At 31.2% G+C, this 22,333-nt stretch overlaps 2 protein-coding genes across 2 annotated transcripts in view; one reads left to right on the top strand and one right to left on the bottom strand.

The window, feature by feature from the left end:
* Positions 1-19,038, bottom strand: part of LOC129234306 (epidermal growth factor receptor substrate 15-like 1) — a 63,388-nt gene extending 44,350 nt beyond the window's left edge. Inside the window, exons 1-8 of the mRNA XM_054868301.1 lie at positions 18,917-19,038; positions 12,377-12,421; positions 11,225-11,314; positions 8,430-8,573; positions 6,080-6,133; positions 5,900-5,983; positions 5,768-5,809; positions 5,370-5,429 (exon numbers count right to left, since the gene is read on the bottom strand). Of these exons, the coding sequence (XP_054724276.1) occupies positions 5,370-5,429; positions 5,768-5,809; positions 5,900-5,983; positions 6,080-6,133; positions 8,430-8,573; positions 11,225-11,314; positions 12,377-12,421; positions 18,917-18,946 (549 nt within the window). The 5' untranslated portion in view covers positions 18,947-19,038. The remainder of the gene's footprint in view (positions 1-5,369; positions 5,430-5,767; positions 5,810-5,899; positions 5,984-6,079; positions 6,134-8,429; positions 8,574-11,224; positions 11,315-12,376; positions 12,422-18,916) is intronic.
* A 257-nt stretch (positions 19,039-19,295) lies between these two features.
* The window catches only part of LOC129228189 (F-box only protein 7-like), a 62,100-nt gene continuing 59,062 nt past the window's right edge, over positions 19,296-22,333 (top strand). Inside the window, exon 1 of the mRNA XM_054862857.1 lies at positions 19,296-19,428. The gene's annotated coding sequence lies outside the window, so the exon portion shown is untranslated. The remainder of the gene's footprint in view (positions 19,429-22,333) is intronic.

Genomic DNA, 22,333 nt, shown 5'->3' with positions numbered 1-22,333 from the left:
GAGAAAATTACCAAAGAAGGAAAGGGATCATTTGAATTTGCAAAGATTGCATCAAATGAATTGGGTTAGAAATGCAGTGCAAAGACCAGACCAAATGCAAATTGACATTTATTATTACTTAGAAGGAATAAAACAAAGATTTAGATCATGTAATGACATAGAAAATATTGCGAAAGTAAAAATTTAAAATTCGAAAAACAGCTGCTTGATTTTAGCGGAAAGAATGTTTTCTCAGGACCAGGGTTTCCGCTACGGTCGCATTTTTCGCATAATGCGAAAACACTATCTGAATTGCAAAAATAAAGCAATGCATTTTCGCTTTTTTGCTCAAATAAAAAATTAATGTTTTGAAAAAAGAAGAAATGTATGATCCTAGAGAGGAAGCGTGCATGGCGATAATCAACTTAATCTTTTTTAAATCTTAGCTAAGATGTTAAAACTACAATTAAGTTCAATAACTATTAGTTTTATCCAGCATTATTTCCCCTTAATGACTGCTTTATTAGGAGGAGGGGACTGCAACATTCTAAACCCCAATCGTGTTTTCTTTTTTTAATTTTATGTTTTAAAAAAATAGCTGTTGTACTTATTTCTTCAAAGATGTCACAGATGAAACATGAATTTTATTTTGAACTGGAGATGAAACACACTGAGGCATATATAAATATATGAGAATGTGTAACATTTTAGCATTTTGCTAACATTTTCCCCTCAATTTTAGCTTTTATGCTAAAGAACTTTTGAACCCAGCATAAACACTGCTCAGGACACAGAAATTTGCAAATGATACGGAAAGCAAAACTGAAAAAAATGAGGCAAATATTGTTGAGGTGAAAATTCTGACAAGTTTCAAAGACGCTATAGAATGGGAAAATGATCAGGATTGGATCGAATCTATGAACAATGAGTTAAATACAATTAAAAAAAGAAAAGTTCCAGTTAGTTGTTAGACCACCGAACAAAACTGTAGTAGGAAATAGATGGGTATACAGTGTAAAAAGGGGTGTAAATAATCAAATTTCAAGATTCAAATCTAGGTCCGCAATTTTAGGTTGTCAACAGAGAAGAGAAGATTGTGAAGCTATTTTTTGCCCAGAAGTCAATTTCATAATTATTAGACTATTCTTTTGCATTGTGGTTTGTTTTTTACAGTTGGAAAATATGTCAAGTAGACATCAAAAACATTTATTTATATGCCCAACTAAAAGAAGATATTTACATGCTCCAACTCTTATGTTTTTGTAAAGATAAAAGTAAAGTTTGTCTTTTGAAAAAGTCAATCTAAGGATTAAAGCGGAAGAAACTGGTATATAGAAATAGAGAAAGCATTACAAAATATTAATTTCATTAAAGTAGAATGGTGTAATTGTGTTTTTAAAGGACGAAATACCATCCTATTACTATACGTAGATGACATCGTAATATTCGGAAAAGAAAATCAATATATGGATGAGGTTATAAAAAACCTGAGAAAAATTTTTGATCTGAAAACACTTGGAGCAACAAGAAAAGTGTTAGAAATTGAATTTTTTCAAGATGATATAAAGCTGTGTTTACACAAACAAAGTTTTATGGAAGAAATTTATGAAACGTTTAAAGACTATAAAATTTCAATAACTTCTTTACCCATTGTAAAAAGAACTGTCATTTTAAAATTAGATTGCCCAAGCTCAAAATGTGAAATAGAAGAAATGAAATGAATTCCCTATTAAAGTTTGCTCGGGAGTTTAGCATTTTTAGCAAACTGGGCTTTCCCTGATATAACCTAGGCGGTAAATATTTTATCGCAAGTGCAGGAAAATCCCGGAATTAAACACTGGGAAATACTACTTAAGCTTCTAGGTTACGTTACGTCTACCAAAGAATATAAGCTAAACTTGTCCAAAGTGTGAAACATCGAAATGAAAAGATTTTCAGATGCCGACTACGCTGCAAGTAGGGATGACAGAGTTTCGTTGAGAGGAATGACGAAGTTCCTATCATGTGGAAAACAAAGAAGCAAAAATCTGTGAGTCTGTCCTAGATGGAATCCGAATATATCCCACTAGCTGACGCTACAAAAGAGTCTGTGTAAAGGGCGTCCATATAGAGGGGCAAGTGGGGGGCTCAGGCCTCCCTTAGAAATTGAAACTTCCTTGCTTTTAGTACTTTTTTCTTTGAAAAAATGTAAAACATTTCTTCTCCAGTCATTGATGTGAATAATTCATTTAAAATGTCAAACTTTAATAACCCTAGTCTGTACTGAAATCAGTTTCTATGGGGAAATATCCAGCTAAACCATGGGGAAAATATCTGAACACCCCCCCCCCCCTTAAAAGCTTGCATATGGGCACCAATGGTCTGTGTGGCTGAAGAATGTACTAGCAGATAAAAATTTGAACTTCAATCTTGGAGATTGCACTTTATTTTGCGACAACAAATTGGCAATTGATTTCACGAAATCAAGTGTAGAAAATGTGCAAAGGAAACATACAGACGTTAGGTATCATTTTATTCGCAATTTAGTAGATGATGAAATTTTTAGTTTAAAATTTGTTTCTGGGAAAGAAAATGTTGCAGCTTTGTTTACGAAGCCACGCACTAAGTTGGAGTTCAAGAAATTTTGTGATCAAGTATTTGTTTGAATGTGTTTTCGTTTGGAAGGAATAAATTTTACAGACTTTTAAGTTTAAATCAGCGAAGTGCTGTGTAGTGATTTTAAGATGCATTGAAATCGAACCTTTTGACTTGATTTCAAAATAGTGATGTGGATTGGGTAAATACCCAGTGGGTAGGTAAATATTTTTTGGGTATTTACCCAAAAACTGGGTATTTTACAAAAAAATGCAAAAAGTGAATGAGAATTTTTTTTTTAAATCTAAATATGAAACAATTGGTAAAACTGATACATACATATGTATTACACAGTTTATAATATTTTTTATCGAAAGACTTAATGAAATTATGAAAGAAACATATCACGAACCAAAAGATCTTTCTTTTCAATGCCATAATTGAAGAAGATGTTTGCTTTTTTTTTTTCTTGTAACCAGTTAAGCTTTTTACTTTTTGTAGAATTGCTTTTTATATGTGAAATTTGGCTATCAACATTGATTAGGCATATACAACACATTTAATGTGAATATCATATTAGATTGCACAGTTGTTTCATACAATAATTCTTTAACTATGTGATCAATATACAAATTTTAGGGAAAAATTTATTGTTTTGTATATAGTTGGTTATACAAGGTGTTTCGTTTTAACCTGCAAGACCTTTATTTTTGCAACCGTTAGTCCTAGATGCTTACTTCCATTTGCAAAAATATTCAGATGCAGAGTAAAGATATTGGAAGTTTGAAGCAAAAATAAAAATGAGTCAAAAACTACAAAATTTAACTTTTTATACAGCTCTAGGTCCCCTAACTTATATTTAGAGAAATGATCTGAATTTAAAACTTACTGACACAAAAAAACTTGACATTTGTGCAATGAAAACTCAAGGAGATATTCCATTTGAAAGTTTTAAGGGACCATGCAGAAGATGAGATTAGAACTTATTACCCTTTCAGAATAATGACAGGTTGGCAAAGTAAAAAACACAAGGTATTACATTTTTCATTTCTACTCAAAAATTCATGCAAATGTTATGCCGTGATACGCAAAACATGCTGCAAAACCTTGAACAATTTGAAAAATCACTCTGCACACATATAATTTTATATAAACACTCATTAACTGCTATATTTCCCCCAAAAGATGTTACTGACGGCGAGTAAAATGGTGCAAGTTACAAAACGCTGCGTTTCATATCTCAGTGAATATTGGTCGTACTAATGTCAAACTTGTTTTGTAATTGTTTTTCAGTGGAGATTATTTCCCTAAATATAAATAAGTCAGAGGATCTGGGGCCCGTGTAAAAAGTTAAAATTTGTATTTTTTTTACTCATTTTTATTTTTACTTCAAATTTTCAATATCTTAAGTCTGCATCTGGTTTTGAACATTTTTGCAATTGTAAGTATGCATCTAGGACTAACGGTTGCAAAAATAGAGGTCTTGAAGGTTAAAACAAAACACTCTGTATATATACATAGTGGAATACATACAGAAAAATATTTTAGTTGAATATAAATTTTTGAAATAAATATCCGGGTAAATACCCATTTTGGGTATTTACCCAGGTACATACCCTGGGTATTTACCCCTAAAAATAAATACCCGGGTATTTTACATCACTATTTCAAAGTGAACATTTTTTTGAACTTTAGTTATATCGAACTTTTTCTTTTTAGATTTTCTTCAAATTTCAATTTTTTGATTTAGTACTTATGACATTTATGCATTGTTGTGTTTTTTGAAATGTTAGTCACATTTGCAATTGATGTTTTTGTTGTGAAATTGATGGTATGTTTGAAAAGTGATTTGCACAGGAAGGGAGCCGATGTTGGCAATCGACAAAGATGATCGATTCCAATGCAAATTCATTCTTTGCACATCGGCTGGGCGCGGGATGACACAATTGACAGTATCGCTAATCAGCGATCAGCACATGTCGAGTCGTCGTGTGTAAGACGTGCATTTTGGAGGAATGTGCGAGTGGGTGGTTGTGAGGTTGATAAGAAAGCTTGTTTTTTCTTTTTGTCTTAGGCGATTCTGCCTATTTTAGCTATCTTGTAAATAGTTACGTTTATTTTAGTATTGTATAGTGTTCAAACAAACCATGAGATTTTAAACAGTTTTCTTTCAAGATTACCACATGCACATTAAACGTTAGGAAATTTGAGAAAAAGAATTTTGCTAACACATTCTTCATAATCCTCTAGCATCTTTTGATATTTTCAACTATTTGCCATCTTTCCCACTTTGCAAATGAAATTTACATATTAAAATTTACATACAATTCTCAATACTACTAATTTTTAAACATCATCATACCTGCCAACATTCAAAGAAAAAAATCCAGTAGATTTTTTCAACGTGGCGCAATATCACTTTTTCCCATGTTATTGAGGGGATTTAGGGATTTTTTTTTAATTATCCCTTAAAGTACAATCATATGCAAGTTGCTTGACCTTACCAGTATGGGCAATGCTGAAGTCATTACAAAACATTGCGCAAAATATGTGATGGTCACTTTTCCCGGAAAATCCAGTAGAGTTGGCAGGTATGCATCATGAATGTACAAAGAAAAAAACAGAGAATCTGTGATAGATGTGATATTTTATATGCAAACAATTAAAATATTTTTAGAGTTGAATTTCAGACCTTGCTTGTGAAAATTCCAATTCTTTCATAATAAATAAATTTATGTCTAATGGAGGATACTGGAATGAGATTTAAAAAAAATATGTTAAGGGAAAAAAACTTCGACAAAATTGTATTGACTTACTAATATAAACTCTTCTTTGCTTAGGAATCCATCTTGATCTGTATCACTAAGATCCCAAATCTGATAGATAGAAAATGAATGAAATTATGGTTAAAACCGGAAAACAAATATTTTTAAATATTAAATTTAAATATTTTTTTAAAAGTTATTTAGATAAAACAAGCTCACAAATTTTCTGTATTTGTCACTACTGCATGAAAAAAATCCATTGAATTAGGTATTTTTATTATTTTTCTAAAATCAGGAATATCAGGACAAAACACTAAAAATCAGGACAAAATATTTTTATCAGGAAAATTATAAATATCAGGACAGCTACAAACTCTGCTAAAAACATAATGTGAAGTAAAAAGAAAACTTGTCATTTTCATGTAAAAATAAAAAGTAGGAAAACTCACTTTTCCTAAAATATCCATTGGAAGCTTTGAGTTTAACATAACCTGAAAGTTTATGCAAATTAGAATGTAACCAGCTATCAAATTATGTATACAAAAAATATATGCAAGGCTAAAAAAGTTTTTTTTTCGTACCGGCTTGACTTTATCTCCAGGAAGTTTGCCAGCAATAGGTCCCATAGAATAGAACATTTCCTCATACTTTTTTCTTTCAGATGCCTAGTATTAAGAACAATTACATAATTTAAAAATACATTAAAAAAAAGTTATCATATATACCTATTTATAAACCTATGTGTAATTGCGTATATGTACCTTAATGTTCCAGTCAACAGCAGGAGAATTTCTGCCACTAATTGTTTGTGGTTGCTGTAAAAAAAAAGTTTTTAAAAATATTATATTACAAAATATATATATTATATCACAAAATATCTTTATCCTAGAACCAAGCATACATCTACATTTATAAAATGCTTACGCGTGCTGCAAAATGAGACTCCTTATAAGAAACCTTTACAAGAAAATATTTATTGTTCTTGCCATTCAAAAAAAAAAAAAAAAAAAAAGTCCTCCCCCCATTTTTAAAATGAAATAAAAACTTTATTTTTCCTATCTTCATGAAGGATATTTTTTATTTGCCCTTTTTTTTAGCCTACTTTCCCAGTAAAAGTCAGAGAAAGAAGAAAAAAGCATGAAAGAAATCTTAATGCATCTTAAAAATATCCCAAAAAAACAAAAAAAAAAAAGTCAAAAATAAATAAAATGGTTAAGATAAATATTGAAAAATTAAAAATTGGAAAGTAGGGTATAGAGATGGGGGAAAATGTCTGTCGGTCTATGTCCCCCCCCCCAATAACTTTTGAATGAATAGTCCGATTCGAAAAATCTTTTTTTCTTAGAAAGATCTCGACGAGGACATTTCATTCCCATAATTCATTTTTTGATTTGAACAATTTTTTGTTCAATTTTGAACAGTTAAAAAAAACTTAACATTAGCGCCTACGAGGAAATTCAAATCAAAAAGAACTGTCTTGAACTGAGAGGCAAAGTGGCTCCAAACAAACTTTGTAGAGAAAAGCTTTTGATGAAAAGCATGTATCGAAAATATCTTTTTGATTTGAACAAGTTTTCGTTCAATTTTGAACAGTTCAAATCTCTTAACATTAGCACCTACGAGGAAACTGAAAGTCAATATAGATTCCAAACTTAAAGATGGATTTACTTCAAACAAACTTTGTTTGAAATAGCTCTTGACGACCTACTCCCGACTCCTACAATTTTGGCACTCCCGACTCCGACTCCTGTACCCGAAAATTACTCGGACTCCGACTTCCCGATTTTGAATCTGACTTCATAGCTTTGGAAAAAATTTATGCACGGAGGAAAAATGGCTGACTCCGACGCTTGGATATTCGACTCTGACTCCGACTTCTGTATCAAATAATAAGTCCTACTCCATCTCTGCAAATATTGGCAGACTTGCGGACTTTTTGGGGAAATGACCGATTCCAACTCCGAATCTTTGAATTTAAAACTTTCGGCTCTTGAATCTAACACTTTTGTTCTAAAATCAGATAAACTCTGACTCCACAGCCATGGTTTTTACTGTGAAATAATTGTTTTAAATATGTTTTGATCCTATTTTCAAGCTAAAGTTTTAATTTATGTATTCAGTTTTTGGCGGAGAAATTCAGAGTCCTTTATGTTTCTACATAAAAATATGCGAAGACTATTTTTTTTCGACAATGAAAATTATTTCTTTAAGTTGACATTTTATTGCTTTTATTTATTTTTGAAAGTACATTAATTCATTCTTAAAAATTTTTTTGGCAACAGGGGAAAAACAAACAACTTTTTTTTCGATATGATCATTTTAATGAGCTTTTAATTTGAATTCTTTTTTTTCCTTTTTGAAAGCAGTTGAAGATTTTTTTGATGAAAAAAATGTATTTAGCTGCTTTGTTTAAAAGGTGCTGCTATTTTATTTGTTCTTTTATTTACTTTTTACGTATCTAATTTTTTAGATGAGCGAGGCAAACTTTATTTCTCGAAATCAGCTTAAAATATTCTAAAAATATGTTTGAAATAATTTACGATTTTAGCTAATTTTGAGAATACTGATCAGATACTAGAAAGTCGATATTGGTATACAGGAAAGTAGGCTTGTTTAGTTCTAGACAGAACTTCTTGTTTTTTTACCTTTTCAGGCTCTTGAAATTGGTACTACCCTCTGACATTAAATTAAATTGTTATTAGTTACAGAATATTGATATAACGTAAGTCATACATTTAATTACATAGCAAACATTCTTTTACTATTAAAATCCAATGGGCCATAAAACAATTTCAATCTACATCCAAGAAAATTCCAAGAAAATTCAATAAAGATCATAAAAACTTTTGGTTTTGTTCATCGACTATTAATTTTTTTTTCTTAGCAATACATTTCTTTTTATAGCTTAAGTGGTAGGACAATTTAAACAAAAAGATATTTTTACATTCTAATTTTTTATGAGACAAGAAAAGTGCCATTCATCCAACTAAGTTAATGGATACTTAGAAAATAATATTTACCATACAAAACTTCAAAAAACTATTAATATAACTAATGCAATTATCATTTTTCAATTAATTTATTTACTAATTAAAAAAATATGTTTCATACCATCACTGGCGGGGATACATCAAGACTCATATTTGCTAAGGTCAAGTCTTTCCCATGTTGTTGCAGAGCAATCAATTTCAGTGCCACAAAAAAACCTTGTTTGTCAAGGAAACCTTTGCCTTGAGGATCTGACATATCCCATATCTGCACAAAATTTTAAAATAGTACTGTTTAAACTATTTAACACGTTTCAAAAATCAGTATATTTCAAATATTTTAAATTTCAATATTGCTGAAATACAAATTATGTTTAGTGGAATATGGCAAAAAAAAAAAAAAAAAAAATTATATATATATATATATATATATATATATATATATATATATATATATATATATATATATATATATATATATATATATATAAAGCACAAAATTGCAAATAATTGCAGGTATATGCTTTGAGGTTACAAGGAACTAATTTTCATTCCGATTATATGAGCCTATGTATGCAAAGACCTACGTTAAATTTCAAAATTTTAAAACTAACCTTCTTTTAGCCGATATCTTTGCATTCTTAAGCTCACATAATTTTGGGTATTATATCTCCACTGCAGATCATACATTGGTGGGACTTTTCTCTTCTTAGTCTGTCAAGTCAAGAAATTAATGGGATACCCAAATTTCTGAGAACAAAGGGAAAACTAGCAATTCGCTGCTTCTTGGAAATGCTCTGCTGAGGGAGTGGACAAAAACAAGTGCAACAAATTTAGTAGCAAGAGTGATATTTAGGAAGAAGAGAGATGCCACTTGGAGCAAGTTCCCCATCTGCCTCCTTAGGTCCCTTAATAGCCCAATGCACACAAGGATTCCAAAATGTTTACCGCATTTGACGGCGTGGCACTTACGAGAAAAAAATGTTTATAAATTGCGGATGTGGCGGATACAGCAGGTTCAGCGCATACAAGATTTTTTTTAAACAGTTTACAACATTTTATAGAAAATAAACTATTTTTAAAAGAAGGAAAATAAAATGTTTGGCACTTTCTTCGAAATAGTCCAAATTGTGTTCAAAATGTGTTTTGAATATTTGAATTTCTGTTAGCATTATTAATCACGCTTTTCCCCCCCAATTGATTAATTATGCAAAAAATTGATGAAATTGATTTAAAAACGCTTGTAACTTTTTTTCCTTTGAAGATAGAAGCTAATTTTTTCGACCAAGGGTCAAGAGAGATCTGGAGTAAAAAATCTCGCTTTTTCCAATGCTGTCAAAAAGAAAACTGTGGGACAATTCCTTCACTTTTTATTGATAGATTTAATGAAGAAAGTAGTGCCTAAATTTCAGCTAAGCCTAAAAAAGTTCGAGGTAAAAACGCAAATTACTCCCGCTGTAATTAAGTTAAAACATTGAAATAAATTGTTTAGAACGCAGAAAATTCTACCCTTTTTAACGATATATAATATTAATATGTGCGAGTAATTTTTCACCCCTTTAATAGCCAATAATAGGCAATTTACGTGAAATTTGAATCTAAATTTGAATAAAAAAATAATTACTTATCGGATTTTTCCAAATTATAGCCTATGTCACTTAGTAAAAAAGCACCTTTCATATAGTGAAGGAATTTTTCAAATAGGTGCAGTGGTTCCGAAGATTATTTCGAACATATAAACACACAAAAATACGCCCTGTCTTTATAATATTAGTATAGATTTATTGCAAAATCTAAGTCTGCACCAAGAAATGCTTAAAAATAAAATGCTAATACAAGTACATGCTACCAATGGATTTCATTCCAGAAAATACTGTACAAATATTGATAACCTGAGACTTATTTATTTTTTCATTTAAAATTTGATGTTTTTCTCTCCCAAGAAAGATATAGTCTGCAGATTTTCTCTAGAATCTGCCATGCACGTCCCAGCGTTGCACTGCTACCAGGGTTACAACCTCAGCTCTGCCATGCTAAGCACAGATGCTGGTTTCTATGAGTTGTATCTGCTACTGAGCTCGAAATCAGAAACTGCTTTTAAAAGTTTTATGCCTCCATATATTTTATTCAGATTCCAATTTTTCATGTTTTTAAAAACATATTTCAAATTTGCTAATGACTATTAAATATTGCACACAAGTAAAATATGTTATAAAGAACCATATGGTGACAATAACTTAATTTTGATAAAAAGGGCAGATACCATTTTTGTGCTTGAGCAGCAATATGTTGATGTGAAACTAATCTTCGGAATTAGATTTAATAGCTACTTCTTTGAAAAGCACTTTCAATTTCAGAAAAGTTATAGAATAACAAATATGAAAATAGAATAACAGAAGTCCTTAGATGAATCAAATTTCATTAATGTTTTCAAAAGAACACAAGTTAACTGTTTTTAAAAATAAACACAAGTTAATATCTATCCCATCTTTAAAGCTAAACCACTTTCCTTTTTTCCTTTTTCAAAACTTCAGACAAACAGAAAAGAATTTTTATACGTTTGAACAGACAGAAGGCATAATAAAAAGTAAAATAATATCAAACACTCAGATTTAACAAAGTTTTCAGAACAATAGACTCTGCGATTTTGAGAATTAAAATTATTTTCTAGTACAAACATATGCATTTTTCAAAATGAATAAGCACAATTATTAAATTAAACTGAAAATCATTTTAGGTTTAAAAAAGAACATAATTAATGAATTAATTTGAAAATCATTTTAAGTTTAAAAAAGAACACAATTAATGAATTAATTTGAAAATCATTTTAAGTTTAAAAAAGAACACAATTAATGAATTAATTTGAAAATCATTCTAGGTTTTAAAAAGAAATAGATTATATTGTAGGGAAAACTTTACTTTGCTCAATATAGCATCTGGAAGACCTGAACGTTTTAAAAATGCAGCAGCTTCAGTGGCTGAAATGCAGTCTGTTTCTGCTGGATCAACCTAGAAAATAAAACATTTAATACAATTAAAAATATACATAGTATATAAATAACTGTATAGATACATATATAAATAGCCCACTTTTGAACTAGAGATTCAAAATATTTAAAACACAATAAAAAGAAATAACAAACTTAAAGAGACATATTGCAGACAGAATTCAACATGTTTGTAAGGAGTGAAAAATTAGTAAGTAAAATGTGTTAAAAATTCAGACCCTAGATGGGCTTTTATTGATTTTAGTTTCTAAATCATGCTGTACAGCAGCATCTATCAGAGCTACTAAAGCTTGACCACACAGAGATGGCGGCTGACCTTGAAGCGGAAACATCATTTGTTTCATTTGTAACAGCAGAAATCAGCAAGAAAGTGCCAAGTAGTAATAGGCATATTCTTGCTGATCCTTAAAAAAAAAAAAAAAAAAAAAAAAAAAAAAAAAATACAAATGATCTTTTTGCTTTAAGGTCATCTGCCATCTTTTCATGGTCAAGCTTTGGTATCTTCTCTTGCCCCAAAACAGAGGAGAGTTTCTTCAACTAATTGTACTGATCAGGGCCGGATTTAGGGGAGGGCAGGCGGTGCTACTGCCCCAGGGCCTACACAACAAAGGGGCACCCACAGTAAAATTTTTACAAAATATGCTAACTTTGACGGGTCAGCAAATTTTGCGTTTCTTCTCCCCTATAAATTATAATAATAAAAAAATAAATAGCAGTAACTTCAGGATGTATTTATTATTAAAGTGCTGATCGAAAATATCGGATATATACATACATATCAAAATATTCAGATATATATCAAAGTATCGGACATTCTCGAAAATATGATGATCTTTTCGAACCCTGACTAGGGGTCTCCACTCCTTCGTTGCCCCAGGGCCTCCACACTTCCAAATCCGACCCTGGTACTGATTATCTCCAAATTCTTAATTTTGGCACTTACATCCCTTTGGTTCTCACTCCTTTAACTGACCCTCATCGCTCAAATGTTGAGCCTGACTTAAGAAATCAAACTGAATAGAAAGTGTATACAGGAGGAATTAAAACAAATGAATAATCATACCTGTTGGTAGAATGCCTCATAAACTGCTGTGTGTGACCTTGCAACCTAAATAAACAATGAAATAGTTTTAAATCTGAAGTATCCATAACTTAAGCATTGACCCCCCCCCCCCCCCCACACACACAAAAAAAGAAGGACAATATCATAGAACATTAACATCATAACTATTACTTCTCTATACAAATTAATCACTTTTTACTTTCTTACAAGAAGCAAACTAAAATTTGTATTTTTTTCAAAATCCTCCACATATTTCAGAATCAATTTCAACTACTTTTTGTATGATTTTTTTACATAAACAAATGAATTGATATACACATGAAAAAGCGCAACCACAAAATACATTTTGGACATTTCTGAATTCATCTTGGCAAGTTTTGTCTTGACGACTGTACAGTGTGCTTGCAGTTGTAGTTAAACTTATGACACAAGGAAAAATGTAAAAAATGTTTTTTAATTCTAAAAACTATTTCTTTAAGTTTGGATCACACTAAAAAGTATGAAATAAAATAAGTATATAATTTCTTGATTGCAATACTCTAAAATGAAATTTGATCTTAATATCTTTATGTTAATCCTAGAGAAGTCAACAAAATTAAAATTAAAAATTGAGAGGAAGTTTTTAGGTTTTGAAATTTATTTGAGCTCCAAATATTTGAAATTTAAAGAATATTTACTTGTTACCTACCCTTCTTTGCCAGGATTTTTCTTTTTTAATATAAATGTCTTGCACACAGAGGGAGAATAGCTTATATTTACTACTAATCTTTTTTCAATATTGATGATTTGTATGCTCGAATTCAAAGCACTTTTGAGCAAATATAGAGCAAAAAAAAAGTTCTTAAAAACGTTCACAAATATAGACTTGCTTAAGTTCAGCCTTGAAATTAATTTGTTAAATTTATGAATATTTCATTTATTCATTGCTTTCTTGTTTGGCAGCAATTAAAAACTGGAAGCAAAACACAGAGATTATGACAGAGAAAGTAAATTGCAAAATAGGCTTAAAAAATCACCAAATCTAAGTTACAGTTGGCTTGAATATTATGGAAGTGAAATTTTATGGTTGGACATGAACAAACAACTGCATTTGTGAGTCTACTAAAACAGTAAATAAAACAGCACTACCGAACAATATAAATGTTCAGTTAGGTGTTAGGAAAATATTTCATTTTTTAAATCATGGCGCTAGGTAGGGCACATATAACATACAAGGGTCCAGTAACAGACAGTCGTAAGTTTGGATTTAAATAAGAATTTTAGGTGGGTAAAACTGATGCTGCTGCGACCCATGAATATGGTGCAACCATCTACTGTCATCAGAGTGAATTTTATGAGCCAATTGGTATTTGCTGTCCGACACTTTAACGCGAAACCTTTCTCGAATTTGAGCATGTGTTAGGTCTCTTCTGATTTTATCAAAACAGGGGTGATAGCAAGAAGGAAGTAACGAGCAAGCAAAAACCGAATGCATCGAGAAGCCTTAAACAATCACTCCTTTTTCAATTGGAACCGTTCGCAGCTGCTAGTCGCAGAGTTCGAGAACAGACAGTACAAGGCAGTGATGGAAGGTTATGAAGAACCACCACAATGTCTGCCGGTGTTTCATGTTAATTTGAATTTAATAAAGTTTTAGATCTAAAAATAAAGAACTTTTACACATTTTGAAGAGAAAAGGGGAAATCTATCAATTACTCATCCTTTCCCTACACTATCGGTAACTGGGTATCGTTAGAATTGTCGGTGTCTGTTACTGGGAGGTTGAACTTTTTTTCAAAATTGAGCAAATAAAAATAGAGTTAACTAATTCAGAAGGTACCGAAGCATTCAAACATTAGATGAGGTGTAGTTGCATGAGAGAAAAAGTTTTAAAAGTCTAAAAGAATTAAAGGGCTCAGAAAATTGAGTTAACCTGAGAGCAATGTTTTAAGCATGTCTGTTACTGGTGCCGTTACGCTATTAAAGGATACTTACATTAAAATTTAAAAATTTCATTTCTAGAAAATAATTAATACTTAAAGAAATTCATAATTTATTGCACATTTTATGTTACTTTCAATAGTTTACATTGAGATTATCTACATCCAATTCTGTTTTTGGAAATTTACATCTACTTCCATCGTGCAACGACCAAATATGGCAACTAAGTGAAACATTTAAGATAATAAGTAGGTTTTTGAATTTGTAGCATAAAAGTAGTTATAAATAATTAATAATCCTTAAAAAACTGAAATAAAGATCAAATAGTCAGTTTTTAGCACATAAGCTTCTAAATCAATTAGAGTAAAATAATATTCTGAAGTTAAAATATTGCATTTTTCAAAAAAATAATTAAGAGAAATTCATTAATTTCAATAATTTGCATTGTAATTAACATCCAACTTCATTTTTGGAAACTTAGGCACTTAAAAGAGTCTTGTGTACCTCTTTCTTGGGAATGACTAAATAAAGCGGTTAATGCCAAAAAAATAAGATTAAATCAAAAATCTTTGAATTTGTAGCATGAAAACAATAAATTTTCATTGGCTGAAATTCAGTTGAAAAGTTTTTAGCATATCTGCATCCAAGGTAATGAGGATGAATTTAAGTTTTCTGAAAAAATATTTCATTTCTCAAGAAAATTATTAAAAAAAAATAAAATAAAAAATAATTTGCAGCAGGTTTTGTGTTATTTTCCTTAGTTTGCAGTTAAAGAAAACATTCAATTATGCTTTGTTTTTGGAAACTTAGGCATTTAAGCATTGTGTCTACTTCCGTCTTGTGAATGAACAAAGATGGCGACTACGTTTCATACGTAGCTGAAAACACTTTCCAATCAAAAAACTATTTGCCTCAAAATTTTTTTTTAGGAAACATCGATAAAAATGAGGATTAGATCTCATGACACAAAATTCCCTGTGATTTTTTTTGGGGGAGGGGGGGGGGATTTGGAAAATTCCCAGACTTTTCCCTGACATTTTCAACGTCATTTTCCCTGACACAATTCCAGGTTTTCCCGGAGCGTATGAACCCTACAAATAAAATAGCGGAGCAACGCACTGGCTGAGCATTTCCAATCACGCATGATACCCATCGGTATTAAATCGCAGCACTTTGCGCCTTGTGCAAGTCTGTTATCAGTTAGGCAAGCGCGACCTCAAATTGTGATTACTAAATTAATATTAAATAATCGATATTACTATTAAATTGTGATTAATTAATAATTAAATTGTGATGTATTAATATCTACAACGTTGTTATTTGAATCGGCTTGAGTGGTTTCATAGTTCATATTTAATTGGATCGAAGGTCCTTTTTTTTTCAAATGTTCAATGAAAAGAATAAAGTAAGTAAGAAGGAATAAAGTAGAGTTAAAAAAAAAATTATATTAAAAAATGTAATATTGAATATTTTGTTTCAGTTTTAAAGTTTATTTTTGAAGAAAATGCGTGTTTTTTCGCAAAAGGGATTATTTCCACTATTTTACACCAAAAAGGAATGCATCGAAAATAAAATTGGCAATTTAAGTCTGAAAAAATTGAGGAAAAATTCCTAGCTTTATGCTAATAGTCCCTTGTTATTCGACAAAACATTGTGAAAAATTCGAAATTCTAAGTTTCTGTTTGTGCGTAAAACGTTTTTGAAAGTAAAATATTCTTTCATTTTTCATAGATAATTTTTTCTTGTAATTAAATAATGATTACTTTCACAAATCTTAGAAAACCCAAGTTTTTTTCAATCATAGTAATAGATCAGCGTAAAATAGTAATTGAAGACGAAAAGCGGAAAAGTGTCAACAACATTTTGTCGTGTTTTTTCCGCTTTTTGTCTTGTTTTCCCAGATGTCGAAACAAGATTGGAGCATTCATTTGCAAAGTAATCCAGTTACAATTTACTAATTAAATACCATCGAGCAGTGAGGGGTGGTAAGAACACAAGTGTGAGTGAATGTAATAACAGAGGAAATTATTCAAACCGATGATTCATAGACAATGGCGGCTTGTGCCTTGAAAAAGTGAGGGGACCAGATAATGGGTGTACCAACAATATGTGACTTCCAAGCACGTACGCACAAGGAAAATTTTTTTTTTTTAAGTTTGAAACTTTTGTCTGAAAAAAAAGGGGGCTCGGGCCCCCTCTGCATCTTCCACGAGCCGCCACTGTTCATAAATGAAAAAAAAAAGATGCTGTTATAAATAAAGATGACAACTGATAAAATGGTTAACCTATAAAACATTGAATTTTAGTGCTCATCAAAAATTCAGCTACTTAGAAATTAGAGACGTACTGAGTACTCGGTAACTACTCGGTACTCGGCCAATTTGCCGAGTACTTGGTACTCGGTCAAATTCTGATCAGATACTCGGCCAAAACGGAGTAGTTGCAAAAAATTGAATATTGTTCAAGACAGATACTAAAATTTATAAAAATATATAAAAAAAAGAGCAAGCATTATATTCTGCAATCATTTACAATTAAAATTAATAAGTCAAATTTAAATTTTGAGAATAATGAAGTTTGTAATGCTTCAACGAAATAAATCTTTATTTTAATGTTCCCAAAACTAATAAAACTTATTTATTAAAAATTATGCAAAAAAGTTAAGTATAGAAAATATGGAATTCTTATATTAAAAATGGATTTTTGCAACAAAAAAAAAGTAGTTATAAAAATATAAAAATACCGCTGCTTAAAAAATAAAAGGAAATAAAACAACATTAAAAGCACAGTGCTGGAACACTGCAGACACGTGTTTTGGCGTTACAAGGAATTCCTTTTTCAATGCACAAAATGGGAGCTCGTGGATTTAAAAGCATCCGACAAAAGTCTGATTTTTTTGTTGAATGTCTTTACATTCTTTAGCTCACATGTTATGCACTGAAAAAGGCGTTCCTTGTAACGGGGGGGGGGGGGGGGGGAGAAACACGTGTCTGCAGTGTTCCTGCACATTTGTTTTATCTGCTTTTAAAAATTATGTATGTTTGGCGGACTAGAACTATAATTGATGTAATTTGTTTTTATTCCAACTTGATTAATCATACCTTTTATTTATTTAATTTTAATTTTAAAACTAATATTTTTGTAAATTTTTTGACACAAACAAAATTGTTTATATAATGTGTAATTAAATTTCAGCAGGAATTTAATTTTAAAAACTATTATATGGACAAGGAGGTCTATACTACTATTCCAATAAGTTCAAAATTCATCACATGTGTGTCGGTTCACATGTCGGTGGTTCTTCTTAAACATACTTGGTAACTCGGCCGAGCAGTGAAAGGCCGAGTACTCGGTAACTCGGTACTCGGCCGAGTAGTGAAAGGCCGAGTACTCGGTACTCGGCCAAAGTGCTACTCGGTACGTCTCTATTAGATATCAATTAACAAAGCTAGTTTCGGTTTTAAAACACGATTTGATCAAAAGAACACTAATAGGTACCTTTAAAAAAAGTAACAGAATTAATTGGGAATATAATGGGGTTATAATGAGGTCTTTTTTTCTTCTTGAAAATCAAAATGCCTTTTTGAGCAAATGATAAAAAATAATGAAACAACAAAGAAATTAGTTATTTTTTTCTGAAAATAAAGATGCTGTCTTACGTGAAAATACTAAAATACTTAGTCATGATACTAACATCGTTTCCTCATAAGCTTAACAGTTTAAATTTCGAGAACACTTTTTTGCATGCTTTTGAGCTTTCGCTTCTTTTAAGGGAAGGGATCAGTAGATTTCCATTCTGCTTAAGGGCAGCATGGGACTGAATTTGGCCCTGCCTACCCAAAAAGTTTAGTTAAATAAAACCATGATAAATGCAAGAGCCACAGTACCAGAGAATTATAAACTTATTCAAATGAAAAGCCATTTCAGAAGAAATGAAAACAATAAAAATTCAAGTAATAAAGTATATTTTTTATTTTATTTCATAGCACACAAAGTTTTGCTTCAAAAAAAAAAAAAAGCTTTAATGAGTAAAACCAAACTGTCATTTATTTCTCCTAAAGGCTAATTATTAATTAAAAAAAAGAAAAATTTAAGATAAAATACAAATTTCACCATTTTATGCAAGCATTTTTTGTTTAAAAATAATATTTTTGTTTGGGGGTAAGAAGAACCACCTCGCGGCGCCAAATGTCCAATTATTACAATTATCTTAAAGACTGAATACAATTTATTTTTCAGGTAGCACAAAAAGTATTAATAAAACGTTTTCAGAAAAGTAAAAGGTTTTCCAACTTCTGTAGGAAGAACTTTACACAAAAGCAACAGTAAAATCAATAAAATATGAAGCAATTTGAGAATTCTGTCAATGACAGTTAAGCTATTATAAGTAATTTATGATACAACTAACTGTTTATTTCAGTAGTTTTCATCCAATTCAAAACTATTATAAACAAAGTAAAGATTAAATTTCATGCCTAATTAAAAAGTGCTCAGTTTTCAGCAAACAAATATCTATAACGTAGAAAACTTAAACTTAACTAAATCAAGAACTTTACATCAGCACGAATAATTTTTGCTTTCATGTAAAAATACAACAGATCTGATTAAATCAATAAGTACCTGAGAAGGCGAAGGAAGCATTCCCATCATGATATTTTATAACGCATCAAATTTACTTAAAAATTCGTATTAGAAAAAAATTATAAAACGATTCACTTCTACGATTTACTACTTGTCGTCCGCCCGATGAAATCTATGAGCTTCTGTTGCCGAATCTTTAAAAGAAAAAGAGCTAAACTTGAAAGGAGGGTGAAAACAAACTTTTGAACTCTAACTAATAGTTAAAAAAGCATATTTTTGAGCATGTCTTCAATTTTCAAATAAATCTCTTTTTTTAATCACGAAATAGCAAATGCAAATGTTACAATAGGGCCTTTTTTGCAGTGGTTCCGGATGGGCCTTTTAAATTTACATATAGGTTTCGTATTATGGCAACGCTTTAATGTTTTTGTTTTTTTCTCATTTTCGTGTACGCAAAAAATTCCGAAAATTTATAAAAGTTTAGAAAAGTTTGGAGTGAAGCCATTCGAAAATTCTCAACACAGTTTTCAGCCAAATGTGCCCACAAACTAGTAAGTTTCGGTTTTCAAGTGCTGACTGACACTAAAATATTACTGAAACGGGTTTTGCGGCAACAGTTTTAAATAAAATTAATCGTAAAATTCTTGGATCATATAAACGAATATATTGCCGTTCATTTGTTATATTGCCATTGTTATATTCGGTTTCAATGTCTAATTTTTAATTAAAAAAAATAGTTTTATTCGTTAAATTTTTTTGCAAGTTTCGATTCTACCCCAAAATAATTGAAACAAAAATATTCTCTGGACAAAATCCGGACTTGCTTATATAACTTGCGTTTTGCGATTGTGAATTTTCGGGTTATCTATAATTTTTTGTGGATCCGGCTTTAATTTTACCAAGTAGAGCAAAGTAAAAATTTGCATTTTTTTTTTTTTTTTTTGAGCAATCACGATTGCTTATTGTTCTTATTTGACGATCCTTGGCGTTGTGGTTCCTTTTTCCACTTGGATCAGAAGCCTCTGCAGCACCACTGCTTACTGGCTCCTCTGGTCCTGAGCACAGTCTGCTTCTCCTGGTCCGTGACGTCTATGTCCTACACACATGCACGCTCACGCACACGCGCCGCCTTTACGCATATACACACAACACGCCTAAGTGCATACCATACAGGTCTACGCACACACACAACGGTACACATGTACTTGTAACCACCCAGGAGGAGAGGCAGGAGCCGTTTCTAGAAACAATAACTCCAATGAGTAGTGTACTGTCGTGATTGCAAAAAACATAAATTTGAATTCAGAATTCAAACTTTTTTTTTCTCTTTTTCTTTTTTTAAAATCCATGGTGTTGAGGAGAAATGTAGACAACCTAGTTGTAGGGACTTCAGGGGCCGACTCGCAAAAATTATTGGGGGGGGGGGGCTAAACGTCACTGGTGATCCAGGGGTTATGTAATCCCACGGAGCCGCCCCCCCCCCCCTCTTCCAAAAAATAAGTTTAGATTTTTGAAGCTTGAAATTTCCAATTTACATATTTTCTGATTTATATAAACAAACAATATGTGGCATGGTGTTTTCAAAGTCAATCTAAGGATTGGTACACAAATTTTCTGGTTCAATTAGATCATGTCACATGTCTTCAGTGAGGGACATTTTTACAGTTCTATTTTGGGGGAAGTCATAGTGCAGTGCCCTGACTAGGCATTGATATAAAGTAGGGCATTTGACTTGCATGGAACAGCACTTGACTTGCCTCCCAGTGGCGCCTACTCACAAAAAATATTGGTAGGTTGGGGGATATACCGCGGGTCTAACAAACTCCAGGAAATTTTCTAAATTGGAGATGAAAAAAGTAAGTTTTACAGTTTTTTAAGCATTTTAGAGCAATATTTTATCAACATTAGAATCCCGAAAACTCTACTCTTGCTAACTCAACGCGTTTTGGCTTTGAAAAACGGAAAAAAAACTAGTATGTTGTGGCCATCACGAAACTTTCTTCTATATTTTTCTTTTTCTTTTTTTTTTTTTTCTGATCCCTCCCCATGCTTGACGAGGAAGCAATATTCCCAACAAAAACAAAATTACACATGCAAAAACTTGACCCAATGTCTGAATTATTGCAAAAGCAAAGCAAAGAGCGAAAATTGAAAGTTATTTTAAAAGCCTTGCTTGAATGAATTACAAATATTTTATTTGTTAACAAACATAAGATGGCAACAGTTAAAAATTTTAAATCATTGAGATAATATTTCCTATTATTTCCATACAATTAAAATCACGAGAAATACGCAGACGACAATCTATTACGATTTATCTTTCTTATTGTTGCATTAATAAAAATATTTTTATTCATAAAAAAAAAAAAAAAAATCAACACCTCTTGGAGCGATCGGCGTCAAAATAGAATCAAAGCCTGTTTACATATGGATTCACATATATTCCAAATTTCAACCAGAACGTAGCATTACTTCTTGAGATAGGGCACTCAAAATGGAAAAAAAGAACGGGTGATTGCGCTACCCCCTTTTTAGCTGTTGACACAAAAATAAAATCAGTTCTTATACCCACTAAGGGCTACTTGCCGATAAATTTTTCTTTCATTCCGTTCGTTATTTCTTGAGATACAGCAGTCACAATTGACGACAAAAAACGTTCTATAGCTCAACCCCCGTTTGAGTTATTGACACCAAAATTGAATCAGCACCTGTTCCTGTTAATACCAACATATGGACCAAATTTTGTTTGATTCCGCCAGTAACTTCCTGAGGAATAGCAAGCACGCGTAACTCGAAAAACGTCCCATTGCTCCACCCCCCTTGGAGGAATTCGCGCCAAAAACTAATGGGCACAAGTTCACATAGGGGCACATATGTGTACTAAATTTCGTTCGATTTCATGCAGTAGTTTTTGTTGTAGAGCGGCCACAAAAAACTGGTCACACACAGACGTGACACACATACATACACACACACATACACACACACACACAGACAGACAGACATTTTCCAAAAATGGTCGAAATGGACTCAGCACACCTCAAAACGTTCGAATCCGTCAAAATTCGAAATTCGAAAATTTGCACGAATCCAATACTTTCTTCTATATATTAGATATAGAAGAAAGTAAAAAGAAACATTTGTACAGTATTTTTGTAAAAAGTTAATTTAATTTATAGTATAATAATTTTTTTAGACTATTACAGAACAGTGAATTATCTATAAAAAGATTGAAATTATATTTAAATAAATCTTAAACGATCATTAAAAAATAAATCATAAAATATTGCTGTCGCACTTTGATTAATAAGTGAAATAGCTAATTTAAACTTGCTTTGAATAAGGCTCACAGTTCATTAAATAAAAATAATATCCCAAAGTTAATTTGTTTAATATTATTTAATAAAGTTAATATAGTATGTAAATAGCTAGTTTTTATAGGGTCTTATACCCTAA

This window comes from Uloborus diversus, chromosome 1, assembly GCF_026930045.1.
Source record: "Uloborus diversus isolate 005 chromosome 1, Udiv.v.3.1, whole genome shotgun sequence".
In the NCBI taxonomy this organism is placed as follows: Eukaryota; Metazoa; Arthropoda; class Arachnida; order Araneae; family Uloboridae; genus Uloborus; species Uloborus diversus.
This window is presented reverse-complemented; position numbering and strand designations above follow the sequence as displayed.